Source organism: Leucopleurus acutus (genome assembly GCF_964270905.1).
Source record: "Leucopleurus acutus genome assembly, chromosome: X".
Taxonomy (NCBI): domain Eukaryota; kingdom Metazoa; phylum Chordata; class Mammalia; order Artiodactyla; family Delphinidae; genus Leucopleurus; species Leucopleurus acutus.
The window spans coordinates 44,134,870-44,160,806 of NC_139148.1; the positions used below are offsets into that span (position 1 = coordinate 44,134,870).

A 25,937-nucleotide genomic window follows, 5' to 3' on the forward strand; every position below is an offset into this window, starting at 1 on the left:
ATCCTACCTCAAGAAACAAGAACCATCTCAAATAAACAACCTAACCTTACACCTAAAGCAACTAGAGAAAGAAGAACAAAAAAAATCCCAAAGTTAGCAGAAGAAAAGAAATCATAAAGATCAGGTCAGAAAAAAATAAAAAAACAAATGGTGGAAATGATAGCAAAGATCAATAAAACTAAAAGCTGGTTCTTTGAGAAGATAAACAAAATTGATAAAGCATTAGCCAGACTCATCAAGGAAAAAAGGGTGAAGACTCAAATCAATAGAATTAGAAATGAAAATGGAGAAGTAACAACTGACACTGCAGAAATACAAAAGATCATGAGAGATTACTATAAGAAACTATATGCCAAATAAATGGACAACATGGAAGAAATGGACAAATTCTTAGAAATGCACAACCTTCAGAGACTGAAAAAGAAAATATAAACAGACCAATCACAAGCACTGAAATTGAGACTATGATTAAAAATTTTCCATCAAACAAAAGCCCAGGACCAGATGGCTTCACAGGTGAATTATATCAAACATTTAGATAAGAGCTAACCCCTATCCTTCTCAAATTCTTCCAAAATATAGCAGAGAGAGGAACACTCCCAAACTCATTCTATGAGGCCACCATCACCCTGATACCAAAACCAGACAAAGATGTCACAAAGAAAGAAAACTACTGGCCAATATCACTGATGAACATAGATGCAAAAATCCTCAACAAAATACTAGCAAACAGAATCCAACAGCACATTAAAAGGATCATACACCATGATCAAGTGGGGTTTATTCCAGGAATGCAGGAATTCTTCAATATATACAAATCAAACAATGTGATACACCATATTAACAAATTGAAGGATAAAAACCATACGATCATCTCAATAGATGCAGAAAGAGCTTTCGACAAAATTCAACACCCATTTATGAAAAAAACTCTTCAGAAAGTAGGCATAGAGGGAGCTTACCTCAACATAACAAAGGCCATATATGAGAAACCCACAGCCAACATCATTCTCAATGGTGAAAAACTGAAACCATTTCCACTAAGATCAGGAACAAGACAAGGTTGCCCACTCTCACCACTACTATTCAACAAAGTTTTGGAAGTTTTAGTCACAGCAATCAGAGAATAAAAAGAAATTTTAAAAATCCAAATTGGAAAAGAAGAAGTAAAGCTGTCACTGTTTGCAGATGATATGATACTATACATAGAGAATCCTAAGGACTCTACCAGGAAACTACTAGACCTAATCAATGAATTTGGTAAAGTAGCAGGATACAAAATTAATGCACAGAAATCTCTTGCATTCCTACACACTAAGGATGAAAACTCTGAAGGAGAAATTAAGGAAACACTCCCATTTACCACTCCAACAAAAAGAATAAAATCCCTAGGAATAAACTACCTAAGGAGATAAAAGACCTATATGTAGAAAACTATAAGAAACTGATGAAAGAAATTAAAGATGATGCAAACAGATGGAGAGATATACCATGTTCTTGGATTGGAAGAATCAACATTGTGAAAATGACTCTATTACGCAAAGCAATCTACAGAGTTAATGGAATCCCTATCAAACTACCAATGGCATTTTTCTTAGAAATGGAACAAGAAATTTCACAATTTGTATGGAAACATGAAAGACCCCAAATAGCCAAAGCAATCTTGAGGAAGAAAAATGGAGATGGAGGAATCAGACTCCCTGGCTTCAGACTATACTACAAACTACAGTAATCAAGACAATATGGCACTGGTGCAAAAACAGAAATATAGATCAATGGAACAGGGTAGAAAGCCCAGACATAAACCCATGTACCTATGGTCAACTAATGTATGAAAAACGAGGCAAGGATATGCAATGGAGAAAAGACAGTCTCTGCAATAAGTGGTGCTGGGAAAACTGGACAGCTACATGTAAAAGAATGAAATTAGAACACTCCCTACCACCATACACAAAAATAAACTCAAAATGGATTAGAGACCTAAATGTAAGACTGGACACTATAAAACTCTTAGAGGAAAACATAGGCAGAACACTCTATGACATAAATCACAGCAAGATCCTTTTTGACCCACCTCCAAGAGAAATGGAAATAAAAACAAAAATAAACAAATGGGACCTAATGAAACTTCAAAGCTTTTGCACAGCAAAGGAAACCATAAACAAGATGAAAAGACAACCCTCAGAATGGGAGAAAATAGTTGTCTATGAAGAAACTGACAAAGGATTAATCTCCAAAATATACAAGCAGCCCTTGCAGCTCAATATCAAAAAAGCAATCAACCCAATCCAAAAGTGGGCAGAAGACCTAAATAGACATTTCTCCAAAGAAGACATACAGACTGTCAACAAACACATGAAAGGATGCTCAACATCACTAAACATTAGAGAAATGTAAATCAAAACTACAATGAGGTATCACCTCACACCGGTCAGAATGGCCATCAGCAAAATATCTACAAACAATAAATGATAGAGAGTGTGTGGAGGAAAGGGAACCCTCTTGCACTGTTGGTGGGAATGTAAACTGATACAACCACTATGGATAACAGTATGGAGAACAGTATGGAGGTTCCTCAAAAAAGTAAAAATAGAACTACCACACGACCCACCAATCCCACTACCGGGCATATACCCTGAGAAAACCAGAATTCAAAAAGAGTCATGTACCACAATGTTCATTGAAGCTCTATTTACAATAGCCAGGACATGGAAGAACCTTAGTGTCCATCAACAGATGAATGGATAAAGAAAATTTGGCACATATATAGAATGGATTATTACTCAGCCATAAAAAGAAACGAAATTGAGTTATTTGTAGTGAGGTGGATGGACCTAGAGTCTGTCATACTGAGTGAATTAAGTCAGAAAGAGGAAAACAAATACCGTATGCTAACACATATATATGGAATCTAAAAAAAAAAAGTTCTGAAGAACCTAGTGGAAGGACAGGAGTAAAGATGCAGACATAGAGGATGGACTTGAGGATGCGAGGAAGGGGAAGGTTAAGCTGGGACGAAGTGAGAGAGTGGCAAAAATATATATACACTACTAAACGTAAAATAGCTAGTGGGAAGCAGCCGCATAGCACAGAGAGAGCAGCTCAGTGCTTTGTGTCCACATAGAGGGGTGAGATAGGGAGGGTGGGAGTGAGCTGCAAGATGGAGGAGATATGGGGAAATATGTATAGCTGATTCACTTTGTTATACAGCAGAAACTAACACACCATTGTAAATCAATTATACTCCAATAAAGATGTTAAAAAAATAATAACCATATGAGAACTATCAAAATTAAATAAATAATATTGGAATGAAAAAATAAAGTAACCATAGTGCAAATATAGTGGTTCTTAGCCAAATACAGATCACTAGACCATAAATATATATAATTATTATTATATTAATTATTATTAACATAATTGCCTATACAATGAAGTAAAAAATATATACCAATGGGGGTGTGGAAAGGATATTTAATTATTGATATTAGATTTATTATTTAACAATCAGGAAAAGAATATTTAGATTTAAGCCTTATGATGTACACAAAGATAAATTCAAGGTAGATTAAAGAATACATTTTAAAACTCACATAAGAAACTTTGAAAAAGGAAGATTGGAATAATTTTTAGATGTCCTTTGGAATTATTTTAGCGTTTTAATTCTGTTTTTAAAAATTATAAAGTTAGAGCTCAGTAGAATTTACTATATATTTTAAATCTTCTGTTTAGAGAAATGGAACAAATCTAAAAAGTAAGGAAGAAATAGTTAAGGAAATATGTACATAAAATATGATAGAAAAAGATTAATACCTACATGTATAGGGGTATTGAGAATGTACTAGATAAATAGACAAAAAACATGAAGATAATTCACAAAATAAGAAATATAAAGAGTAAACAAACATTTGGGGGCAAGTTCAAGGTCACTAATAACAAAGGAAATGTGAAGTGAAATAATAAATAGGAAGTTTTTTATATCTATTAAATCGGTCCATAATGGTTTGGTCCTTTTGGAAAGCAATTTGGTAATATGCATCTGCAGCAATAAAAATATTTTTTGACCTAGTAATTTTACTCCTGAGAGTCAATCCTATGGGGAAAACTCAATAGAAAACAAAAAAGCTAAATGTATGAATATTTTTTATAATAGTAAGAATACAGAAAACACCTAAAACTCAACAACACGGTAAAGGCTATTCAAATTTTAAATGATAGTTATGAAAACTGTGCAGAAACATGAAACTATGTGTTAGAGATAAAGAAACTAAAACACAGGAAAGCCAAGTCAGTTCTCCAAGTTCATTCAGTCAGTAAATGATAAAGCTGGGACTTGAACTCAAGCAATGCAGAAGAGTCTGTGGGTATCTTAGTCTGCTCACTCTGCTATAACAAAATACCATAAACAGGGTGGCTTAAACAACAGCAATATATTTTCTTACGGTTCTGGAGACAGAAAAGTCAAAGATCAAGGTTCTGGCAGAGTTCAGTTTCTGGTGAGAGCTCTCTTCCTGAGCTGCAGAAAGCAGCCTTCTCACAGTGTCCTTGCATAGTGGAGAGAGAAATCTCTGGTGATTCAGCCTCTTTTCTAAGGATACCAATTCTATCAGATCAGGGCCTCACACTTACGACCTCATGTTGCCTTAATCATCTCCTTAAAGATTCTATCTCCAATACAGTCACACAGGGGATTAGGGCTTCCATATATGAACCTAGGGGGACACAAATCAGTTCATTGCATTCTGTCCCTTGCCCCCCCAAATTTCTGTCCTTATTGCATGCACAATACATTCATTCCACCCCAATAGCCCCCAAAGACTTAATACGTTCCAGCATCACTCTAATGTCAAAAGTCCAAAGTCTCATCTAAATATCATCTAAATAAGATATGGATGAGACTTGAGGTACAATTGATCCTGAGGCAAAATTCCTCTCCAGCTGTGAACCTGTGAAACCAGGCAAGTTACATGCTTCCCAAATACAGTGATGGAACAGGCATAGGATAGAAAATCCCACTCCAAAAGATAGAAATAGGAAAGAAGGAAGGAGTGAAGGGTTTCAAGCAAGTCCATACCTAGCAAGGCAAATTCCATTAAATGTTAAGTTTCAAAAATAATCCTCTTTGGCTTGATATCCTGCCTTCTGGACCCACAGAGGTGGCAGTCCCACACAAAAGGCTCCAGGCAGCCCTTTCCCCACAGCTCTAGTTGAGGGCCATCTGGCTTGCTGACACTGAGGGGACAATGATACTCTGAAACCAAGGAGGAAGCCCTGATGGTCTCTGAATCACCTTCAGGGCCATTTTTCCCTTTTTTTGAATAGTGCGTGTTTGCAGCCAAATGGTCCTATGGGCTGGTCCTGTGAGACCTAGGAAGTCTGACAGCCTTCCTTCATTTCATTTTTTCTGTCCTCTTTAGGCCCAACTGGCAGTGTTTCTGTTGGTGTAATCCCATCTCTATTCCTAGCTTCTGCTGAGATGGCTGATCAAATTTATGAGTTGCACCCATGATCTCCTTATCAAATGATTGTTCAGCCACACCCTTTATGTTCTCTTCAGAACAAGCTTTCTCGGTTTTTTTGCAATATGGCTAGACTAAGAATTTTCAAAATCTCCAAGTTCTGCTTCCTTTTTACCTAACAATTCCTTCTTAAATTCACCTCTTTTCTCTCACATTTTACTATAAAAAGTAAGGAGGACCCAAGCTGCATCTTCAATACTTTGCTTAGATATCTCCTCGGCTAAATATTCAATTTCATCACTCTCAACTTCTACCTTCCACAAAACACTAGAACACAATTCAGCCAAGTTCATTGCCACATTATAACAAGATCGCCTTTCCTCCAGTTTCCAATAACTTATTCTTCATTTCTGTCTGAGATCTCACCAGAATCACCTTTAATATCCATATTTCTATTATGTACCTCAAAACTCTTCCAGCCTCTACCCATTACCCAATTTTGAAGCCACTTCCACATTCTTAGGTACTTGTTATATCAGCACCCTACTTCTAGTTACCAAAATCTGTATTAATCAGCATTCTCCAGAGAAACATAACTAACAGGATATTTATATTTATATATAATTTATTATAAGGAATTGGCTCACATGCTTGTGGAGGCTGAGATATCCCAAGGTCTGCAGTAGGCAAGCTGGAGACCCAGGAGAGCTGATGGTGTAGTTCCAGTCCGGGTCCAAAGGTCTGAGAACCAGGAGAGCCAATGGTATAAGTTCCAGTTTGAGAGCCAGCAGGCTCAAGACACCAAAAGAACTGATTTTTCAATTACAGTCCAAAGGCAGGAAAAGACCTATGTCCTAGCTCAAGCACTCAGGCATGAAGAGTTCCCTCTTATTCACAGAATAGTCAAAGTTTTTGTTCTATTCAGGCCTTCAACAGATTGGATGGGGCCAACCCATATTAGGGAAAACAATCTGCTTTACTCAGTCTACCAAGTCAAATGTTAATCTTATCCAGAAATACCCTCACAAACACACCTAGAATAATGTTTGACCAAATGTCTGGGTATCCCTTGGCTCAACCAAGTTAACACAAAATTAGCCATCACAGTGGGTTTAACCATGGGAATATTTTACTAGTGCCCACCCTCCTTGATGCTTATTATTTGGCCCTTCGTACAACTTTCTTAATTATTTTGCCGTTTACTTTTCCAATTGTATTTTTATGGATTCTAATTATTATTATTAGGATTTTCATTGGAATTGCCTTCCTCCAATTCAGCCTCCACACTACTGCCAGGACAAACTTCAAGTACAAAACAGATATTGTTCTTCTCTTGATTAAAATATTTTGAGTTTCCCAAACTCTCTAAACTCCTCAGCAGGGATATTAGACCTTTCATGATCTGACCCCTGCCAATCAGTCTAGTGTCCTGCCCCACTTCTCTTCCTGCACTCTAGTCATCTCTAATAAGTTATATTTCCCAAAAGTGTGCTCTCTCTCCCATGCTTTTGCTTGTGCTTACCCCTCTGCTTAGAATGTTCCATTAATCCTCCTGTGCCAGATAAACTCTTATACTTCTCTGTGAAGCTTTCCTTAACCCTGCAATATGGCTTAGGAACTGTCCTTCTGTGTCCCACAGTTTCCTATATTTACATCTATTCTGACACTTATCTCTGTATGTTTATTTCCTTTCTAGTTGTCTGCCTTCCCTACAGGACTGCATGTTCCTTGAGATCAGATACACAGTGGTATACCCAGTGCCCAGCACCCTGTAATTGACTCAATATATGTTTGTTGAAGAAATGAGTTGTTGTAACAGTAATGAAATGTATAAAGAGGTTATTGTAATTTCTTGGGGGAGAAGATACTTTTGAGGGGTAGAATCAATAGGATCTGGGGACCAAATATGAAGCCTGAAGGAGAGAAACGATTCAAGGATGACTGGGGGGTTTTTTGGCAGAGAAAGTGGTAGTGCAATAAGAGAAGGGAATACATGATGGAGAACTGGCTTGGGAAAGTAGATATGTGTTGTTAGGACAAGAGTAGCATATGACAGCAGGAAATTCAGGCAGAGGTGCCCAGCTGGCAATTAGAAATACTAACTGGAGCTTGAGATTGAAATAAGGAGACCAAAATCACTCAGAGAGGATAGCTGATGTTGTGGGAATGTGATGGCAAAGAAAGAATCTGCAGAAAGAGAAGAGAGTTGGGAAGAGAATCATGAGGAAAATCTACTCTGAGTGGGCCAGAGGAAAAATGGAGCCTTGAGAGGCAAAGAAAGAGCTGTCAGAAAGGTAATAAGAGAACCTGATGTGTGCTGGCTCATGGAAGCCTAGGGGGAAGAAAAAATAATTTCAAAGAGGAAGAAATCAGCAGCGTTAGAGGATCACAAAAAAGGAGGACAGAGATTTACACTATGTGAAGATTGTTGAAACATCTGAGATAATAGTATTGGTTGAATAGCAGGACCAGAAGTCAGTATACAATTATGTATTATGAAGCTAGAAGTTTGATGGCAAAAGGAGGGAAAGAGACGGAAATATATCTCTAGGGAGTAGAAACATTGAGAGACAAGCTTGTTTAATATAGCTACTTGTAGAGTTCCTTACGTAAGTGATTGAGCAATTTTTAAAATTCACCCAATTGATTGCATGGCAAATATTATTTTCCAGTCCTCCCCACCTCTACTCACACCACAAACCCTTACCAATCCTGTAAAAATGTACACGTCATACAATATAAATTCATGTTCTCAAACTCTATCTTACATGGCTCAAAGCAAGGCCCTTCAATTGGGTGAATCAATCAAATTCCACTCTTGATGAAGAGATAGTTACGACTTCTGGTCTCAAATTCCATATGTTAAATGCCAAACCATATTCCTTCTTATGCAAAACATCTTTCCAGAGCACCTCTCTAAACGTCCTTCTCCCACTGATGACACCCTGCCTCTCTCTCTCTTTTTCTGTTCTCTCTCAGTTTTTACCTTCCTTTCTCCTTTATCCTTCTCCACAGAGAATTCAGAGCTTCATAGTTTGTAAATAATAATTACTGTGTATAATATCTTGATTTGACTGTGGGAGTGAGGGCAGGAGGGGAGAGAAAGTGATTAGAATTGGGAAAACATAGTGGCTTATGCAAGATAACACAACAAGTGCAAAGCTGAGCCAGACAGGATGAGAAGCCCAGATTTTATGGCATCACAGGCCCTATTACATCATCCACTTACATATTACCCCCCAAACTCAGCTTACCCATATAGAAAGTACCCAGACAATAGTTCCCAGCTAGAGTTGTACTTCATCCATCCAATGACCTTCCCCTCTACATACCAAATCTATAAGACCTGAGTGCTTAGCCAAGCCCTTTCTGCTCAACCCAGACTTCAGGATTTCAAAATTCTTGTCTCTCAGGACCAAATTCACCTACCACTCCACGATTTTCCACAAATAGGGGAAAATTAACTAACATTGATTGACTACAACCTAGGTGCCAGGCATTCAACCTTCATATGGGCAAAGTTGGTACTATTGGTTTGATTTTACAGGTGAGAAACTGAGGCTCAATGAGGGGCTTTTCTAAGATTATGTACCTAATAAGTTGGTAAAGGGGAATTTGAACAAAATAAGTCCAAGGTCTGTATTCTTTCCACTACCCCTCTATGGGACAACTTCTATGGGACCTTTATTTAACCAGGCCCAGAATGCTCGTTTGTATCCTATGTTTTCCCAAGTGTTATCTCCTATTCAATTCCCCAATTTCCTGTTTCTTCAAAGAACTAATAAAATTCACCAATGGAAGGAAGTTATGCTTAGTAGTTGACAGGGAGCAGGGTATAGAGGGAAAGTACAATGGAGCTTGATTTGATTCTCTCATTTCTCACCTACAATTCCAGTCCAGGCTCTAGGAAAAGGGTAGAAATCTTTTGACCTGGGATACTGGACTCCCATAAACATCAACCCTAGCCATCCCAGAAAAGCCTAGTAGACTAAATGAGTTTGATTTTCTTTTGGATAGGCCTGAAAGTGGCCAGAAGAGGACATATCTTGGTCTTTCACCAGGTTTTTGATATCTGCGATCCAGGCCTCTCCTGTCCCTCCACAGGGACTATGGAAAGCCTGTGGTTTTTTAGAGCTGTTTGTCTAATGGACTTGGCTTTGCTAGGGGATCCTAACTCACCCATGCTCCATGCCGTTCCTTCTCAAGCCCAAAGGGCTCTACTGAAAATGATCTATCTCTGGAAATGGCCCAAAACCCTGCTGCATTCCACTTAGTTCTCTACCTTAGGTATGTGGGATTAGGAGTATACGTGATTTTAATCTGACTTTTAGGTCAACAACAGGATGATTAAAACTGCCCACAGTATATTTTAGGCTCTAAGTCAATTTTTTCCCCTTGCACTTTGTTATATTTCAGATTGGCTTGTTTCTGCTCCAGTGTCATCACAACATCATCTGTTCTGGGCAAAGTGGTACTGTTAGCTTTTCCCATCAGCTGCCTCCCACTTCCAATTTCTCTGTCTGGCCCCCTCTTTCTTTTTTAGCACTCCTCCCTCCATCAGAGACTTCCAGTAACACTAAGCCTTTGTTCAGGGAAATAAAGCTCATGGGATAAGGTCCAGTGATAAGCTAACAGGAGTGATGGTTTAATGCAGTGAGGATCTCAATGATTCCCTGAAATCCTACCATTTAAATATCCTCCAACTTCCCCAAATAAATACCCCACTCATGATCATGCACAGCCATGTAGCCGCTCTCAAAAACGGCCAAGGAAACAGATAAACAGATTCATTCACTCATTCACTTATTCATTTATTTAACAATTTTTGTTGAGCACCTCAGCTGAAGGCATTATAGGCAAGGGGAATAGCATGAGAAAAGATGGGGGGATTAAGGGGGAGCTTGCCTGATTCCAAGAACTGTAAGTTCTTGAGCTTAAATGAAGTGTAGGATGCAAATGAGCATGTGAATATAGACGAGACCTGAGAAATAGTTACAGGTCAGATCAGAAAGGGCCTTGCTTGTCATTCTGAGGAGTCTGGGTGCACCAATAGTGGCTGCACCAATTTACACTCCCATTAACAGTGTACAAAGGTTCCCTTTTCTTCACATCCTTGCCAACATTTGTTATTTGTGTTCTTCCTTTGTTTTTTAACATCTTTTTTCTTAACATCTTTATTGGAGTATAATTGCTTTACAATGGTGTGTTAGTTTCTGCTTTATAACAAAGTGAATCAGTTATACATATACATATGTCCCCATGTCTCTTCCCTCTTGTGTCTCCCTCCCTCCCACCCTCCCTATCCCACTCCTCTAGGTGGTCACAAACCAGTGAGCTGATCTCCCTGTGCTATGTGGCTGCTTTCCACTAGCTATCTATTTTACGTTTGGTAGTGTATATATGTCCATGCCACTCTCTTACTCTGTCCCAGCTGACCCTTCCCCCTCCCTGTATCCTCACGTCCATTCTCTAGTAGGTCTGTGTCTTTATTATTGTCTTGCCCCTAGGTTCTTCATGACCATTTTTTTTTAGATTCCATATGTATGTGTTAGCATAGGGTATTTGTTTTTATCTTTCTGACTTACTTCACTCTGTATGACAGACTCTAGGTCCATCCACCTCACTACAAATAATTCAATTTCATTTTTTATGGCTGAGTAATATTCCATTGTATATATGTGCCACATCTTCTTTATCCATTCATCCTTTTTGACCCACCTCCTAGAGAAATGGAAAAAAGACAAAAATAAACAAATGGGACCTAATGAAACTTAAAAGTTTTGCACAGCAAAGGAAACCATAAACAAGATGAAAAGACAACCCTCAGAATGGGAGAAAATATTTGCTATGAAGCAATGGACAAAGGATTAATCTCCAAAATCTACAAGCAGCCCTTGCAGCTCAATATCAAAAAAACAAACAACCCAATCAAAAAATGATCAGAAGACCTAAATAGACATTTCTCCAAAGAAGATATACAGACTGCCAACAAACACATGAAAGAATGCTCAACATCATTAATCATTAGAGAAATGCAAATCAAAACTACAATGAGATATCATCTCACACTGGTCAGAATGGCCATCATCAAAATATCTACAAACAATAAATGCTGGAGAGGGTGTGGAGAAAAGGGAATCCTCTTGCACTGTTGGTGGGAATGTAAATTGATACAGCCACTATGGAGAACAGTATGGTGGTTTCTTTGAAAACTAAAAATAGAACTACCATACGACCCAGCAATCCCACTCCTGGGCATATACCCTGAGAAAACCATAATTCAAAAGAGTCATGCACCAAAATGTTCATTGCAGCTCTATTTACAATAGCCAGGACATGGAAGCAACCTATTTGTGTTCTTTCTGATGATAGCCATTTTCACAGGTATGAAGTGATATCTCATTGTGGTATTGATTTGCATTTCTCTGATGGTTAGCGATGTTGAGCATTTTTTCATGTGCCTGTTGACCACCTGTATGTCTTCTTTGGGAAAATGCCTATTCAGGTCTTTTGCTCATCTTTTAAATAAGGTTGTCTGGGTTTTTTGATATTTTAATACTTTTGATGAGTATGAGCTGCTTATATATTTTGGACATTAACCGCTATTGGTCATATCATTTACAAATTATGTCTTCCTTGTACTGAGTTGTTGTGGCCCAGGATCCATTTGTATTCAGCCATGCCAATCCCTGCGAAGCTGACATACAATAGAAGATGGAGTGATACGTATGCAACCAGTCTCTGTAGGTCTTTCAGGGGAAGCACAGTCTCCCTACCTTTAATGTGGGAAGTCAGTTACCTAGTCATTTGCTTTATTATCAAATTAAAGAAATACAAGTAGCTACTGGGATCAAACAGAGGGAGGCCATAGAATGGGAATACGGTCAATGATTACTGATGACTTGATTACCCAAAAATGACCAAAAGCTCCAAAGACAGCAGGTTTCTCTGAGGCCAAAAGGAACTTCAGAGTGTATCATGCTTAGCTCTTACTTAGCTCTTGCTTGCTTGCTTGGCTAAAAGAAAACCTGGTCTTCTAGTTGTCTGGGAATGTTATGGTCTATAAGCAATGATGAGAGTTAAAATTCTGTACTCAGGAATCCTTGTGGGATTATCTTATTGGGGAACTGAGTCTTCTTAAGGGGCTAAATGTTCATTGGCAGCTTATATAGCAACCTACAAGATACAAAGAGAGGGGCTCTGAAATTTCCTCTAAGTTGGGTCCAAATCCCAGTGGATTCCACCATTTGTGAGCTGTACAACCTTGGACAAGTTTCCTTTTCTGATTTTCAACTTCTTTACCTATAAATGGGAATATAGTACTTAACTCACAGAGTTGATATGAAGATAAAATGAGATATAATATGTAAAATGATACAGTCTAGTGCCAAATAAATATTTCTATAAAATATACCATACTCTCTGTTTTAAGGAAAATGATTTTTTTAACAGAACATCTAGAAAATAGGTCCATATTTTAAGAACTCAGAAGAGTAATCAGAGGAAATATCATGGTTATGGGAAATATTTCCTATCTTTTATGTCTCTATCAAGGTTGTTATCTTCTTGAGAGAGAAACTGTTTGATCGTGGTGTCCCCCAACCTACTGCAGTGCCAAGCATAGTACTGGGAGTGTTAAAGACCAAGAACTTGTCTTATTAATTTCTGTACTCCTAGAGTCTAGTACAGTATCTAGAACATAATATGCTTATTATATGCATTGACTCATTTAATCTTCACGACAGTCTTCTGAAATATTGCTATTATTATCCTTGTTATTCGATGAGGAAACTGAGGTACAGAGAGGTTAAGTCAACTGCAAAAATTACCAAGCTAGTTAAGTGGTAGAGCTGGAATTTGAACCCAGGCAGTCTGGCAATAGGCCTGCACCCTTAACACCTTACACAACCACATAGGAGGTACTTATTAGATATTTGTTGAATGAACACAATTGTAAGGAAATGTAAATTATAATCATGTAAAAGATGATGTTTAAAGTACATATGTACTTTAAACAATACCCATGCTCCCCCAAATTAGATAAAAATCTATTCTTTTGTAAATTTCATGCCTTTTACCAGTGTGCCCAGCATATTATAGTTTGAAAAGTTAACCCACAGTGTGCATTAAGGTTTCCTGCTGCTCAAAGCAACTTGTGGTGATCAATAATCACCTCCTAAACTGTCCAATTTAAATAATTAGTGTTTTCACATACTGGCTTTTTCTAAAGCAGAAAGGCCTGGTAAATATCATTTAGTAGATCCTGTTCCAATCACCTATAACCTGCCCCTCCACTCCACCCCACCCCTCCAACCATAAAGGCTGGAAAGACAGTTGGTGCCCTCTTCTGGGGGTTTGGGGCAGTAGCATACATCAGGCCCACCAGGGGGCATTTCCAGGAAATAATCAAGTCAGCTTCTTTCAATTCTGGTGATAAGAATGGAGTTAGTTTTTGGATCTCTTTCTGAAATAAGAAAGCTGAACTATTCATTCAGGTGAGTCTTCTGAAGCCCTGGTGAGTAGAGGGATGGAATAAAAATTCAGCTGAACTTTAGAAGGATGCTGAGTAGATATTTCCTTCAGTCAGTTACGCTTTACATACAGTTTAAAATCATAGGTTATTAATGATAAATTTTAACATTTATTTAAGAGTATCTATATGCTAATACTTTGTATACATTATCTCATTTAAATCTCACCACAGCCCTAAAGAATATTCCAAATTTACAGTTAAGAAAGCTGAGATGCAGAGAGGTTAAGCAACAGACAAAAATGGCAGAGCCAGGAATTCTAACCCAAATCATGTTATTTCCAGTGAATATGTTGTCTCTTTTTACTTCTTTTGATCCTGTATCAAAATCTTACTACTATGGCAGAAAAATGTTCTTGACGTATATAATCCCACTCAAATACCACAGAAACATCAAAGAAAACTGTGCTGGGAACTCTTGTATGGATCCTTTGCTAGTTGTCCTAATAACTTGCTCTTTTACTGAGTTATGTTGGATAGAAAATAGGAAGTTTAAATTGGTAACAGAGGTCAAGGGCCAAAGAGAATGTCGGGAGGCAGAGAAGGGGGAAAGGAAGCAGGGAGAAGCGGTGTGGACATGGAGGACAGAGAAACTTATGGGCCACCTCTCCACAGCTCATATGAGGTCAGAACTAGCACTTCAGGGTAAGCCCAGCTTTCTGGAGAGCACAACTTGCATGAAATGTAATAATAATTAACCTGTGTCTAGTACTTACTTTGTGCCAGGCACTCTTTTAAGTGCTGTACATGTGTTAACTCATTAAATACTCACAAAAATCCTATGAAGTAAGTCTTTTGATTAACCTCATTTTACATATATATTACAAAATTGAAGAAGAGAGAGGCTATGGTTTCCATTTCACAGATGAGGAAACTGAGGCACAGAGAAGTTGAGTAACTTGCCCAAGGTCAAGCTAATGAGTGGTAGAGCTGGAGTTTGAAATTAGGATCCTGAATCCAGAGCTGTGTTCTTACCCATTATGATATATTATCCCTCCCAACATGTTGGAAAGATAAAAATTGTTGCAGGAAATGTTTACTTCAGATACCTGTGTGTGTGTGTGTGTGTGTATGTGTGTGTGTGTGTGCGCGCTTGTGTTTCTATTGGGTCTGATGTAAAATATATTTATTCCTGTGAATCACAGACCAAAATATCTAAAAGCTACTGTTCTAGCAATAGTAGCAATACCTGAATTGCACATCTTCAAACTCAGTAGAGGTAATGCCAGATCGCTCTATAAAACAATTGTACCAAATCACATTCCCACCAGCAGTGTAAGAGAGTTACCTGCATTCTACATCCTCACCTGGATTTAATAGCATCAGACTTTTAATATGTTGCCAATTCAATGGATGTGGAAGCACATGTGGTTTTAAATTGCATTTTTCTGATTCCTTTTACATCTTTTCATGTTTTGGCCATTCAGGTTTTGCCTATTGTGAACATTCTGCTTATATCTCTTACTTGTATGTCATTGTATACAATAAGAATGTACACAATACAACACTCACAACAACTCTCTGTAGGAGCCAGCAGTACAAATGAAGAAACTCAGTCTGGGAGTAACCTTGCTTGAGGTCACCAGCTAATGGGTTGTTGACTTGGGATTTGAGTCCAGAACTAGAGGGCCCATATCTTTTGTTTTACGATACATACCAGGGACCAAGGCCATGTTAGAAAAAACAGAGGAAGGAAACAAATAATTTCTAGCATGTAACCATATATCATATGCCTAATTAGGTTTTGTGGAATTAACACAGATTATTTCCTTGTATCCTCACAACAAGCTATGAGATAAAACATGTTATCTCCATTTTACAGGTGAGGAGGCTGAGGCTCAGGGAAATGAAGAGATTTGCTTTGGAGAGGTTAAATGACTGCTAATAAGAGAAAGAATCACAGGTCTGTCTGTTTACAAAGTCCATGCCTGTTCCACAAGAGCCACATCTTGACCTCCTGCCCCACCTTCTCCTTAGAGCAAACTGATTCTACTTGGACAGGGCCAGGACAACACCTACCATTTTTCTGAAGAATCCTGGTGTGGGGTAGCCTTAACTGGCTCAGCCCTGATGCCTCCATTAACCAGCCAAGCTAGGTCAGCTTCCAGCCAGCTTCCACAGATTCATCTCCCACTGCCCCAGGCTTCTCTGATGAAGCCCACTCAGGATCTCAACACCTTCCATGGGGAAACCAGAAAATTCTAAGTCAGAGTTCTCAAACTTGGCTGTGCATTAAAATCACCTGCAGAGCTTTAAAACATCCTGATGCCCTTGTAACACCCCAGACCCACAACATCAGAATCTTTGGGGATGGTACCCAGGAATCCATAATAGTTAAAACTCTCCAGGTGATTTCAGTGTAGAGTCAAGATTGAGAACCACTGTTAAGGTATCTTCTTCAAGCTCCAGCAGCCATACTCACACAGAGGTTCCCATATTTTAGTGGGAACTTCTTGGAGGATTTAAGATTCAGATTTCTGGAGCGTATCCTCAGAGAGTTCATGTTTTGGGCTGGGCCCCGGAGCCTGAATTCTTAACAATTACCTCAGATAGTCTCACTGCAAGTCCTTAGTAGACCACATTTTGGGAAATGCTGCATTAGGAAAAGTATTGCATGGAAGTGGGATGGGAGCAGGAGGCCTCTGGCCCTTTAAGGACTGATTAAGAGGCTGCCTTTAAAGCTCTGGAGTGGAGCAGGATAGGGTTGCTTCTTTTCATCCTAGTGGATAAGGTAAGGGAGCAGGTCCTGGGATGGACCTCTCCTTTTAAGTGCTATCTTGTTCCTGGCCCTGGAGAGCAGGAGGGGCATGTTGCCTTGTCCCTCCTGCGTTTCTGTTTGTTTTGATGCAAAGAGGACAATTTAGAAGACCTCCTTTTGGTCAAGGAGATCCTCCTAGAGGAAGCAACATAGGACCTGCCTGCCTGCCTTTCATTTTTTCTTGCCCTATCCTTTGTGGTAGTGGAGCCTGGATGCTATTACCTGTGTGAAAGGAAAGGGTCAGAGTGGCATCCTTTGGGCTTGTGCTGGAAAGTGTTGCTGAACACCAAGCCTTTCAAGATGGTCCTCCTGAGCATCCTTAGAATCCTTCTTCTTTGGGGACTGGTGTTTTTTATGGAACACGTGGTCCAAATGACACAGGTAGGGCAGCCTTCTGTTGCCCTCCTGCCTGAGGCCCCTACCTTGCCCCTGATTCGGGAACTGCTAGAAGAAGCCCCTGGCAAGCAGCAGAGGAAGCCACGGGTCCTAGGGCCTCCCTTGCGGTATATGCTGGAGTTGTACCAGCATTCAGCTGATGAGAGTGGGCACCCTAGGGAGAACCGCACCATTGGGGCCACCATGGTGAGGCTGGTGAGGCCGTTGGGTAATGTAGCAAGACCTCTCAGAGGTGAGTTATCATACCATATTGTCCTAGAGGGGAGAAAAATGGGGAAGAAGAGTGTAGAGAAAAGGGGATCTGCGAGTTTACTGTCAGGCTTCATTGCCTGGAAGGTGGTTTTCTCAGGCTTGGTTTTCAAAAGATGGCAAACTTGGGAGAAGCCGGCTACAAGCCTGCTTCCCTTCAGGGGCCCAATTTAAGAACAGATTGCCTTGGGGCCTACCTGAGGAAGCTCTCCCAGGCCCCAGGGCAACTGAGCAATGTGTCAGCTCCTACCTTTCAAAGAAAGTCTTAATGCTTGTTATATCTCTGAAAGCTATAATTGAGAAATAGTCATATACATTCCTGTGCAGGGTTGTTTGTGTTGTTTTATTCTTAGAAGGCAAAGGGTACAGGATGCTGAAGTGGGGAAATTTACAAGGCCTCAGAAAGGACAGAAACAGGCTCACATCTGAGAGTCTGTATACCTGGCTCCGTGAGCATCTGCTATCGTATTTAATCCTAATGACAGCTATTCTCATTAGCTGTCCTGGAGCACTTAGCCTAATTTTTAAAGATAAGAAAAGTAAAACACAGAGAGAAGTTAAATAACTTGCAGAGGTCACAAGGACAGTGGGTGGCAGAGACAGGATTTGAGTTCAAGTCTGTCTGTCCGTAACTACTTGTGTTTGAATGTGGTACCCTGATATCCTTGTACACCAAACAGTTTTTCTGTTCAGACTGTGGTTGCTACTTCGGGTTTTTGGTACCAAATGTATTTTGGAGTTTTCTTTGTTCCCATTATGGTTGCTTCTGCTTTAAACATCTGCATTAGACATTGTTCCAGGGCAGCAGTGGGCTCCTGCAGTGTGGGGTTCTCTGTGAAATGCAGAAAGCCATCATTCAGGGAAATCTTGGGAACCTGGTGAGATCAATCTTAAGCCTTTGCTAGTCTCAGCGATTACAACAGACACCTTTGCTAGTCTCAGCGATTACAACAGACACGATTTATCCTCCTTCCCTCCAAGTAAAACAACTACCATTTCCCTAAACTAACCTTTAGTGTGAACTTACCATGTGCCAGGCATTGGGCAAAGTACTTTGCAAACATTATTTTCATTAATCCTCCTCACTATCATACAGGGTAGGTACTATGAACATACCCATTTTATAGGTGAAGAAACTGAGGCTTAATGTAACACAGCTAGTAATTAACAGAGCTGGGTTTCTAACCCAGGGTTTCAGGCTCCATAGCCTGTGCTTTTAATTACCCTGTTGTGTTGACTGCTTAACAGATTTTAATTGAGCACCAAGCACTGTGTTTGGGTTGGGTATAAAGAGGCAAATAACCGCTTCCCTGACCTCCAGGAGCCCCCACTATGGTAGAATAGATAGATAAGTAATCACACAACGGTGGTGGAGTGTGGCAAATGCTTTGAAAAGGATAAGCAGTAGGGCTCCCGGGACTCCAAAGAAGAAATAGGTTGCTGCTTAGTGCAAGGAGAGGGAAGCAGTGAGACAGTTGGAAGGACTCAATGAGGAGGTGGTATTTGAGCTGGACTTTTGCGTAAGGAGTAAAGAGATAATGCATACAAGGAGGGGAATGCATTCTGATTAAGGAAAAAGAAGATAACTTGGTGTGGGTGGAGATTTACTCAACAAATATTTATTTGGCAAATGCTAAGTGCTAGACATTGTACTAGGTGGCGGGAATATGATCAAGATAGGCATGGTTCTCATGGGTGAGACAAGTAAGTAAACACGGATAGTTGTAAATTGTGGTAAATGCTATCAAAGAATGAAATAGGTGGTTTTGATAGAGAATAGCAAAGAGATCTTCCCTTTGCATGGGATCGTCAGGGAAGGCATCTTTGAAGAGGTGATATTTGAGCTGAGGTCTGTAAGATAAGAAGCTCTGCATGAGAAGGGGAGCGAGAAGGAGAAGTCTGATCTAGGCAGAGGGAACAACATGTGCAAAGACCTAAAGGGTGGAAAGAAGCTTGTCCGACTTGAAGAACAGAAGGAAGATCAGGATGGTTGGAACCTAGTGAGACTGTGGAGAGCAATGGGATATGAGACTCAGAGGTCATTTCAAGGGATCTGGGTTTCATTCCCAAGTGCAACTGGGAGCTGCACAAATCAATTCTGTACAGATGATATGAGGCTAGAAAGGAAGATGCCTAGAATTAGGCCAGTACCCTGGTCTGACTGTGGGACATACCGGCATCTAGGGACTCTGGAAAGGATCCAGAAATGGATGACAAGAGAGCTGGACCTGATCTTTCCATCAGGAGATGACCCAGCTGAATCGACCTTGCCTGGAGAGCTATTCCAGGTTCAATCACACAGGATGTGTGAGTCAGCCATTTCCCTGAAAAGTTCTGAGCAGACCCTTCTTGGCTCTGATCCTTAGCAACCCCACCCTGCTTCAGGAAATATGTGATGTCAGGGTCTGAAAGGAAAGGGCAGTTCCTCACCAGACAGCCTGTTAGAGGCTGGGTTTGGATTCCTTTTCAGGCAGGGTGGGGCAGATGTATGCGTGGGTCTCTTGGAAAGATTATTGTAGGATGGGAGTATGGAGTAATTTGAGAAAGCAAATACAAGCCTGGCTTGGGCCTTGTCTGAATGATATCTAAGTGCCCCAAACTTGAGGGTGTATTAAGCATGAGTTGGAACATGAACTTAAAACAAAATCCTGATGTGTGATTTCACTCATATGTGGAATATAAAAAAACAAAACAAATGAACAACAAAAAATAAAAACAAACTCAGGTAGAGAGATTAGATTAGTGGTTACCACCAGGGAAAGGGGGTGGGGGGTGAGTGGGTGAAATAGGTGAAGGGAGTCAACTGTGTGGTAACAGATGATGGTAACTAGGCTTGTGATTGTGATAACACTGTAGTGTACACAGATGTTGAATTATGATGCTTTACACCTGAAACTTAGATACATAATATTAAAAAAAATCCTGATGCATCAAAACATTAAAGAGTTTCTATATTGAACATCCCAGGCCTACTGAAGAATTCCAGGCTCCTGGATTCAGTGGAGAAGGAAGGTTAGGTGAATAATATGTAAATTAACATGGGAATGTTTACTGATGTGTGAAGATGACAGGCTTTTTCTTGCTGTGCGTGGTTTTTGTAATTGTTGCTCTTGACATTTGCCAGGAGAGGGCGCAGAAGGTCAGAGCACTGCAGGCCCAGCTTTCCAACCCTTTGGCCACTGGGTGTCAGCATCACAGTTTAGATTAAAACTCTTAATCACTAAGGCATATAGCTTCTAAGTAGACTTCTTAGCTAACGAAATATTTACATGAACAGGGCCTTGTTGAAAATGGTATTTACAATGAATGGGGTAAATGAAGAATCATTTCCAGTAAGGAATGGAAAAGGGAGAGACTGAGGGTTAAGGGGGAAATGGCCCAAGAAGGGAATAGCTGCTCCAGAAGAAATTCAAATAGAAGGCAGAAATGGTAAATACCTGCCCCCACTAGGAGTAGATAGACAAAATTATTTTGTGCCATCTCAGCCCCGGATTTGAAGTGATGGCAGACCATAGCCCCCAGTATTGGACTGTCACCCTAAAGCTGCATCTGTATAGTGATATAGCATGAGGATTTGTTATTCATGTATGTCTCAATAACCCTCCTTATTGGTCACCTTTAATAGTCAGCTAATAATACATACAATATATATACACAATTCTGCATTTGAGGTGTTTTTCTCAGCCTGGTGCTGTGAGTGATCTAAAAGTTAGACACAATTTGTCTTAAGGGAAAAATACTCGGGCTCAAATCTTTATTCTAACACACTGGCTGTGCGTCCTCTGGCATAGCTTCTCTGAGCTTCAATTTCCTTGTCTACAAAATGGGGAAAATAACTATCTCATAAGGCTCTTGCAGATTCAAGAGTTAATGTATGTAAAGCATCTAATACATTAGTAAGTGCTCAATAGATGATAGCTATTATTATGATCTTGAATTCATTTTAGGGCTGCTTGTCAGTTTGCATTGAGCAGGTTTTTGAGCGAGACTCAGGCTAGGAGGTAAGAAGCTAATGCTCTGCTCTTGTTCCCTCTTACTGATGCAGGCCCCTGGCACAAACAGACCCTGGACTTTCCTCTGAGACCAAACTGGGTAGCATACCAACTAGTCAGAGCCACTGTGGTTTACCGCCATCAACTTCACCTAGCTCACTCCCACCTCTCCTGCCATGTGGAGCCCTGGGTCCAGAAAAGCCCAACCGATCACTTTCCTTCTTCAGGAAGTGGCTCCTCAAAGCCTTCCCTACTGCCCGAAGCTTGGACAGAGATGGATATCACGCAACATGTTGGGCAAAATCTCTGGAATCACAAGGGGCACAGGGTTCTACGACTCCGCTTCCTGTGTCAGCGGCCAAGAGGTAGTGAGGTTCTTGAGTTCCGGTGGCATGGCACTTCATCCTTGGACACTGCTTTCTTGTTACTCTATTTCAATGACACTCAGAGTGTTCAGAAGGCCAAACTTCTCCCAAGAGGCCTGGAAGAGTTTACGGAAATAGATCCTTCTCTTCTCTTGCGGAGGGCTCGTCAAGCAGGCAGTATCGCATCTGAGGTTCCTGGCCCCTCCAGGGAGCGTGATGGGCCTGAAAGTAACCAGTGTTCCCTCCACCCTTTCCAAGTCAGCTTCCAGCAGCTGGGCTGGGATCACTGGATCATTGCTCCCCATCTCTATACTCCAAACTATTGTAAGGGAGTCTGCCCTCGGGTACTACACTATGGTCTCAATTCTCCCAATCATGCCATCATCCAGAACCTTGTCAATGAGCTTGTGGACCAGAGCGTCCCTCAGCCCTCCTGTGTCCCTTATAAGTATGTTCCCATTAGCATTCTTCTGATTGAAGCAAATGGGAGTATCCTGTACAAGGAATATGAGGATATGATTGCCCAGTCCTGCACGTGCAGGTGATAGCAAAAGTACAGCTAGCTCAGGTTTGCCTGAGAAATTAGAAAAGGGTTTAAAATAAACTAATATTAATGTTAAAGCTGCAAGTGATGCTCTACCCAATCTATAGGTTCTATTCCTTGCCTTCAGTGTTGTTACTTAAGTCTCTTCCCCTACTTTACTTTATAAAAATAGTTCTGATATCAAACATCAGTATGTTTCGACCATTAGTCAGAGCCCTTAATGTTTAAGATCTTCCTTTGGAGAGGCCCTCTCTATTTTCTTGTCTTTTCTGTATTGTGACTTTGTCAAACGTCACCAGTCCATGATTGTAGAACTTTAGGAATTGTACCGCCAAGTCCTGGGAAAGGTAGAATCGTCCTAGAGTCCATCTTCTGAGGATCTAGAAGATTTGGGGTGAAGAAAGCAACTTGAGATTTTATACTCCTCTTCCTTGCCTTCTGAATCCTAGAAACTAGTACCATATCGGAAAGACTGCCTGCTTCTGTATTTGGATTTCCCTCTAAATCTAAAACCGTTTCTCAGATGGACTAGAAAACTTTTAGGCAATAATCTCCATAAAAATCTTTTGAGGGCAACAGAAGGAAGGGAATCTTTTTCTAAGCCATCAGGGCTTTTCCTCTCAGGCTCTGAACCTGGGGGAAATACCTGGGTTTCCTTTACACCCTAGGGTGAGGAGAGCAGTCTTTAATAAGGCCAGTAGGGAAATGTGTATGGAGCTGAGATGACAATCACTTCAAAATCGCCTGTGTCTATAGTGAAGAGATAAAGAGCTGTAATTGCTGATTACGATTATGTATGGGGGAGTCGTTTTAAACTTTCTATGGAACAATAGATTTCACAGGGTATTTTCTCATTTTAGGTAACCCTTAAACCCCTGATAATGATCCCACAAAGAAAGCTCCCTGGTGGCTAGGAGGCTGGGACTTGGCCTGGTTAGAAGTGGAGGGGGTAGAAGGCTGCAGTTAGGAAGCTTAAAAGGGCTGTGGGGGAAGGGTGAATGTGATGAGGCCTGGGGCCGACTTCATTCTGAGCTTGCCTGTTCATGTGTTCAGCTGGGCTCCGGGCATGGGTCTCTGGGGGAGATGGGCTTGCTGTATTGGGACGCATGGAGCTCTGCCTTGGACTAAATGACGCTTGCAGTGTGACTCTTTCCTACTCCTGTGCTGTATTGAAATGATGGGGACTGGGCTGTGTTGCAAATAAATCATTTGTTGTTGTTAAAGAAAATCTTGAATGTTTTGGGGATTCGGAGAGAGTGGGTGGAAGGGATTTATTTCATTTGTTCCCTTTAGCTATGGCCAGGAACTCAACCCTAATTCCCCAGGGTGAGGCTGGAGGCTCCAATGAAGTTCTCTCTTAAGGCAGCACTGCTAGCAATCAGCCCTCACCAAAGGGCCCCTCTGAGGAAGCCCAGTAAGGCATTTCCCCTGCCCAACTGTTCCTTGACTTGTCTTATGGTAATTATCAGTGGAATGGTACTGATTTAGGGTGGCTTCATATATTTGCCAAATGTAAATCCCTATCTCTTTATCCCCTATCCATTGTAGATTAACTCATTTTTACCACCCCCTTAAATTGGTTCCAGCTAAGCTAAACATCTTACATGTCTATAAATATACAAATTTTATTCTACTGCCTGAGGAGCTATTCCTTAGCATCCTTTTGTCCATCTATCTTCTTTACTGTATCTTTAGGAATGGGCTCAGGCATTTCTCTTCATCTCAACGCCCCAATAATACCCCAGACTCAGGTAGGATCTCCCTCTCTGTGCTCACAGCATTATTTGCTTTCCTTTAACACACTCTAGTGTAACTGTCTTTGTTGCCAAAAGATGGAGCTCATTTTGAGAGTTTCAACTGTGTTTTGTCCATTTCCATATTATTGGAGCCTGGCACATAGTAGGTCCTTGATGGATACAAACATAGGACAGTCACACTATTTTTTTTGTGAGGGACGCATCCTTCCTAACATGGACTATTTCAATGTTCACATCTCATTTTCCATTGGAATAAATGCAATACAAGATATACTTTGTATATAAAGTAAGATGAATTCTTGTGCCCCATTATTTCAAAATCGTGATTCAGGTTACAATAGAATGTGACAGCTGTGTTCTTGAGTAAGGCAGTTCATGGAATTGTTATATATGTTGGGAGTTAAAATGGGAATGTAAATATGGGCTTCCAGGCCAGTCATTTCCCCAGCCTAGCTGGGGTAGGCACGAATACCTAACAGGCCTGAAAACAGACCTTGGTCACCAGACCAGATTCTGAATTCAGCATCTCAGTGTTCTTTGGAATTTTCAGGAAATCATGGTCTCCTACCCTTGAGTCCTGAATATGTCTGAAACTTAATCTGTTTATGGAGGGCTCAGGGTTAATATGTCCCCTTATCCATTAAGCCCTGACTTGTCAGAATACCCAAAGAAAACACTGGCAGGACAGAATCAGTTGTGGCTGATGTTACGGATTCTTTTCTTTTGAAACATTTCTTTCAGCTCAGCACTTTTTCTCAAGTCCAAAGTGAGAGATCTGTACCCCAAATCTTTCTCTGGGAGGATGGAGGCATGCTTGCTAGTGAAGGAGTGTATGTGTATGGGATTCTTCCCAGGTGGGTGGGGAGAAATAGTTACTTGGTCCAGAAAGGGAAAGCACAGAGCAGAGTCCACCTTGTCCCAGCTCCCCCAGTGAAGAGGCCAGAACTCCATTCAATGTGTTGGTGCAAAAGGATCAGGTGATTAAGCTTTCTTCTGACCCTGGAGCTCTGTTACATTTACCTAGGTAGTATATTTTGTCCAATTCTGGGCAAAGTTAGGAAGCAGGTGAAATTTATCTTCAGTTTCACCAAATATTTGGGTGCCTAATTTTGCAAGTTTTCAAACATCTTCAGTTAATGCTCCCAACAGCACTATAAAGCAGGAGCTATTAGCCCCACTTAAAAAAAGAATGGTTTATTGAGATATAATTTGTATACTATAGAAGCCACCGTTTTTAAGTGTTCAATTCAGTGGTTTTTAGTATATTCAGATTTGTGCAAAAAACACTACAACTGATTTCACCGCAAAGAGAAACCCCATGCCCATTAGCAGCAGTTAATCTCCATTTCACTGACCCCAGCCCCTGGCAACAATTAATCCATTTTCTTTTTCTGTAGATTATGGATATTCATACAAGTCAAATCATGCAATATTTAGCTTTTTGTGACTGTCTTCAAATAAGGATTATGCTTTCAAGGTTCATCTGTGTTGTTCATTCCTTTTTTTTTCCTGTATAAAGTTCCATTGTAGTATATACCACATTTTATTTATCCATTCATCAATTGATGGGCACTTGAGTTGTTTCTACTCCAGCTATTATGAATAATGCTGACAAGAATGTTCATGTGGAAGTTTTTGTGTGGACATATATTTTCAATCCTCTGGCATATATACTTAGGAGTGTTAAGTCTGAATCATGGTATGTCCATGTTTAACATTTTGAGGGACTGTTAAACTGTTTTCCAAAGTGGCTGTACCATCTTACAATCCAGAAATGTCTGAGGGTTTCAATTTCTCTACATCCTCACCAACACTTCTTTTGTCTGCCTTTTTTATTTTAGCCATACTAGTGGAGGTAAAGTGGTATTTTGCTGTGGTTTTGATTGA

At 40.3% G+C, this 25,937-nt stretch overlaps 1 protein-coding gene across 1 annotated transcript; it reads left to right on the forward strand.

Moving 5' to 3' along the window:
• Positions 1-17,047: 17,047 nt before the first annotated feature.
• On the forward strand, positions 17,048-22,294 carry BMP15 (bone morphogenetic protein 15; the record flags this gene model as incomplete). The annotated part of the gene is made up of 2 exons (XM_082864123.1): positions 17,048-17,375; positions 21,438-22,294. The coding sequence occupies 2 exons, from the start codon at positions 17,048-17,050 to the stop codon at positions 22,292-22,294; spliced, it is 1,185 nt and encodes a 394-aa protein (XP_082720249.1).
• Positions 22,295-25,937: the final 3,643 nt, after the last annotated feature.